Genomic DNA, 5,405 nt, shown 5'->3' on the forward strand with positions numbered 1-5,405 from the left:
TTTTTTTATAAGTTTAAAGTGTATTTGTTTCTTTGTGTTTGATGATACAAAAAGATAACGTGCCTTCGTGTTACTATTGCATTCTCAATCAAAAGTCCAATGTTAAACAGTTTTAATCTAAAATGATGTCAACACACTTTAAAGCAATCTAGTTTACACGCGTACAGTGAAAGCTGTATGTAATTATGTCTCTGGTCTGATAATTCGAATGACAATTGAGGTCTTACGTCGTCGCACATTCCATATTCGAGCATCTACACTACAGATTGTAATTTAATTTGTATGGATTATAAAATGTACATATGTGTATTGTTCTGAGAAAATTGGGCTTAATGCATGTGCATAAAGTGTCGTCCAAGATAAGCCTGTGCAGTCCGCACATGCTTATCTGGGACGACACTTTCCGCTTAAACTAGATTTTCGGTAAAAAGGGACTTCCTTTAAACGAAAAATACCATTAAAGCGGAAAGTGTCGTCCCTGATTAGCCTGTGCGGACTGCACAGGCTAATCTGGGACGACACTTTACGCACATGCATTATGCCCAATTTTCACAGAACAAGACACATATAATTATTTTCATTCAGCATTTCTCCAAACCCAATATGTTTAGCCTACGCTAGTTCTATTATTGACCTCGTTTATTGACACTTATCGCTTTATGGCATTTTTCGTTTACAAAAAAATCTCTTCTTAGCAAATACCCAGTCTAGGCGAAAAGTGTCGTCCCTGATTAGCCTGTGCGGATTGCACAGGCTTATCTGTGACGACACTTTACGCACATGCATTAAACCCCCTTTTCACAGAGCATGGTACAAGTATTTGTCAGGCGATTGACGTAAGAAAATGTTTATGTCGAACACAACTTTAGATTGACGTGTAAATTATGAATACGTTAAGAAATAATGGAAATACTAGTATAACCAACATTTAAAAAAATGATCTTGAAACGTTCGCTTTTGTTGCATCAGCTTTTGATAGTAATGCGGGAGGGAACTCGAAACTTCTCTCAGCGGTTACCTCCCCTACGGATAACCTGGAGCTTCTGCATCTACAGTTAAAAAAACACCTTCAGCTAGAAGATTATCGGTTTTAATTACTTTTATGAATAAATACAAATCATTGCACTTTTGTGTGCACACTATTTTATTTACTTTAACGAATGTCAAACGAAATAGAAAATAGTGATAACAATCATAATTTAAAGAACGATTTTAAAGCGACCATTACAACGTGATCTGTAATGGCGGCCGGGCGTTGACAGGCTGTACCAATCTCCACGAAGAGTTGTCAATCTCTGCTATAACAGTAAAAATCCAACCAGATTTGGTAGGATATATAAAAAAATTGTTTGAGTATTATACATGTATTATGAAAAGTTGAATGATTTTCTTTTATATGTTAAAAATAGTGTTCATGTTAAGGTTCATAAAAAGAACTAAATTTAAAAAAGCAAAAATAACAACGGTAAATTAACTGTAAATTTACTGTACCACGTGGCTTGGCTATCATCACGTGGTCGTATATGTTGGCAGGAATTTGACCCAGCTTTGCTGGTTAAGGTAAAATCTTTGCTCGGAGGTTGAGAGCTATACACGAAACCGTTTACGAAAAGAGATTAACCCATTTATGCTTAGCGTCTAGAAAAAAGGCCTTTGGCAAATAGCGTAGACCCAGATGAGACGACGCATGATGCGGCGTCTCATCAGGGTCTGCGCTGTTTGCTTAAAGGAATTTCTTTAAGAAATATTCTAAATATAGAAATAAATATACTAGACATCCCTAATTTTTGAAATAAATTGTTCCAAATTTAGAAGGATGTCAAAGTCCACAAGGCATAAATAGGTTAATGGGACGTACAGCAGAGCGTACAATACATGTACGTCAAAGCCTTGTAATGATAATGATAGAAACTACGATTATTTACGTTGCGTCCACCACGTTCGTGTTATCTACTGATATAATACGTATATCTATATTGTCCTGTAACGGGCAGGGACGACGCTATCATCCTATCCACTATTTGCCATTGATTGCTATCCAGAGATAAACAATAACAACGTTATATCTGTGCGAGTGTGGTCGTTAAATGCAAGAGGAATGTAGCAAACGGTAAGATTGTTGTGTTTTGTGTTATTTCTTAAAGCCTCACAACTTATTTGGCAAAGTAAATTTTAGTATAAATAAGAACATATTTTGCTTATGCCAATTAGATATATCTGGTGGTTACAAGGTAAAAATCCGTCTTTTTTGCGCTGTAAAACTTTAAAATAATCGCGTTGTCGAAATGGACGTAGACGTCTATAAATCCTACTTTCGGTTCTAAAAATAAATTACTTGCCAACTAGGCTATAGATTTAATTTTATCTATGCCAATTAGAATATATCTGGTGGTTACAAGGTAGAAATCCGTCTTTTTTGCGCTTTAAAACTTAAAAAAAAATCGCGTTTGTCAAAATGGACGTAAACGTATAGAATCCTACTTTCGGTTTTAAAAGCGGTACCGTTTGAAAAATAATAAATTACTTGCTAACTAGGCTAAATATTTAATTTTATCTATGCCATTATAATATATTTGGTGGTTACAAGGTAGAAATTCGTCTTTTGCGCTTTAAAACTTTTAAATAATCGCGTTTGTCGAAATGGACGTATACGTATTGAAATCCTACTTTCGGTTTTAAAAGCGGTACCCTTTAAAAAAATAATAAATTACTTGCTTACTAGGCTATAGATTTAATGACAATTGTGCACACTTTCAAATTGCATCTATATGTATTGATTAACATGTATGTCATTTCAAGGTCAGAGGCTTTAAATCGGTTTTAGTATTAATTGATCAGCAAATGTAATGACTAGTAGTTATTGCACTGAGAACTACGATAGATTAATCCACGAGTGTATATATATATATATACATATTTTGTAAACATCGTGGATTGTAGATGGAAATTAACCGTTCCTCTATTAATGCTTATGGAACATTGAATATTGATGGCAACTATTTTATCTCAATCTATTGTTTCTGAATTTATCACTGTGATAGTGTTTGTTTGGTGTTTGTTTTACCTTTTTCAGTTCATTCACCGACTTTGTGTGCAGAAATAGAAAATGAAGCGCTGCAGATTAAAACCATTTAACACACTAAAATGTTTCCTCGTATTTCTTAATTACAGTCACTCCAATCTTATCTTGACGTCATCAACGAACAATTTACACTTCCGGTCTGCGAAATGTTAACTGATCATCCAACGAGACGACGTCACCGATCGAGCGAAAGTGACGACCAAGATACACCAATCAACTTCTGCTATGCCATTCTGATGTTGTTCATGTTTTTATCATGTCTGCTGAAAATGAAGCCACGCACGCGCATCGGTCTCATGTGGTTTTACGTCATGTCCGCTTCAGTTCTCGCTGGAGTTTTCGTGTATCGCCACTACGACGATATTTCGCTGTCCGTTTCCCCAACTGACATGAGACTGCTGGATTCGATATCAATGGAACTGTGTTCGTCTGTTTACATCAGAGCGCCGTCAAATTTCAGTGTGTATTCACTTTCGACGCAACCGAAAATATCGGGCACGTTTACTTTTTCAAAGACAATGTCCAATAACATACAATACCAGTATTTCACCAAATGGAAGTACTTTCATTTGTCCGGTACTATTGCAAACGTGTATGTATGCGGAGAGTTGGGACTGAAATTCGTCATTATAAAAGGGGCAGACAACTTCCAAGATTGGATTGAGACCGAAGATTGTGGGACTTGCACAAAACATGAGTACTACTTAAGGCAATGTGACACCGGAAGTCAATATCAACATTTTTACGTCAACGTCGCGGAATCAGGTGATTATTATTACGTTATCATAAATGGGGCAATAGACGAAAGCACAAAACACGTAGACACAGAATTCATAATGACAGAAACACGTTATGACGTCAGCAAAGGCGTCGAAGTGTGCACCAATATATCTTTATGTAACGTTGAATTAAGTTACGAATCAAAAAGCGTCATTATCGAAATGACCGAACAGGGCGATTTCGACTCCACAGTACACATATCGTCCACACCACGCGCATATGTTTACATACTGTTGTTCGTTGTATTTCCTATTATTTTAGGAACTCTCTTCACCTACATTATATTACGTTGTGCGAGAAAATGCAGATCCGCATCGCAGAACGAAAGGGAAAGTGACATTTTTACGGTTTCCAATAATGAACGTGGTTTTGAGAATCCTAATTTCAGACTCACTTTGGCGCCACCTAGTTACCGTGAAGCGCCACCAAGCTACGAAGAGGTAATGGCAGAACAAAGGGAAAATAACTCATAGGCCTCTTGATCGATACCCAGTAGACATTGGAAACTTTGCACATTCATAGACAGCTACGAGCAGGATACATCGGCATATCGGTAAACCGCGGTACATTCAAGAGGTACATTTCCTCGCGGTACGGTTGTGTTGTATCAAAATTTGCATTACAACTTATTACGAAACGCCGAGACTTTCAGTTGGGTCAATATTCCGGCATTCTATATTTTGATGGTCAAACCGTATGTTTGACTCCTTTTTTTACAACCCGTAATTGATATCTATGCGTCATTTCTTAATCGCGTGATGGTTATGTGAAATATCGGAAAACAGTTTAGCACCAAGAAACTTGGAATTACAATTGTTTCTGACTTAATCTAAAGAATGAGGCACAGTGTCTTCTCAATTAATGTCTACAGTATGGTTGTACACACACATTAGTTTTATTGTTTGACTTCGAATTTATAGGCACAGTAATTGATGGATAAATTGCAAAGCAATAGATATGGTTGGTAAGGGTCAAACTAGTAGGTTTTTCGCGCATGTATGGTACATTTATTGACGTTACACTTAGAATAATTAGGTGCAATGTGGTCAAAAACAAAGCGGCTGAAATCGTGATTGTAGTTAATTTTGTTAATTGTTTGATGTTGTTAAATTGTTGAGAAATAAATCACAATATTTCAATTAAAATAATACAATACTATTCAGGATTATTATGAAAATCTGCTGAAATAAATCTTATTATTTTGTTAGAATGTATAAGAATATAAACTGAAAGTGAGAGTATATAAGCATGGATATCATGATCAATTGCATCATCTATGGCTAGACTATATGTGTGTAAAGGGGCTATTCGTACTGTATATAATAGATAATGTATTAGTATTTGTGTTTGGATCATTTATGGTGTAAATGGTCAACGTATATTTAAGCAATATAAATTGATATTAGTGTATCATATTATCCCCCATCTTGAAAAATATTCCGGCCATGTACAAGAATATGACTTCAGTTAAATGTCATATGAATGATTTTTTTTCTCTTTACATTAGCAACTTGACATTTAGCAATTTAAGTTAACAGTTTGC

The 5,405-nt window shown here is 35.7% G+C and overlaps 1 protein-coding gene across 1 annotated transcript; it reads left to right on the forward strand.

Moving 5' to 3' along the window:
• The first annotated feature begins 1,981 nt into the window (after positions 1–1,981).
• LOC127834045 (uncharacterized) lies at positions 1,982–5,272 on the forward strand. Its single transcript, XM_052359611.1, has 2 exons — positions 1,982–2,110; positions 3,172–5,272. Exon 2 carries the CDS (start codon positions 3,229–3,231, stop codon positions 4,333–4,335), a length of 1,107 nt encoding a protein of 368 aa, XP_052215571.1. The 5' UTR covers positions 1,982–2,110; positions 3,172–3,228; the 3' UTR covers positions 4,336–5,272.
• The last annotated feature ends 133 nt before the right edge of the window (positions 5,273–5,405 follow it).

This window comes from Dreissena polymorpha, chromosome 6, assembly GCF_020536995.1.
Source record: "Dreissena polymorpha isolate Duluth1 chromosome 6, UMN_Dpol_1.0, whole genome shotgun sequence".
Taxonomy (NCBI): Eukaryota; Metazoa; Mollusca; class Bivalvia; order Myida; family Dreissenidae; genus Dreissena; species Dreissena polymorpha.

Bases quoted from the DNA above. Each gene is read 5' to 3' on its own strand.
- LOC127834045 (XM_052359611.1), top strand. From the start codon at position 3,229: ATGTTAACTGATCATCCAACGAGACGACGTCACCGATCGAGCGAAAGT.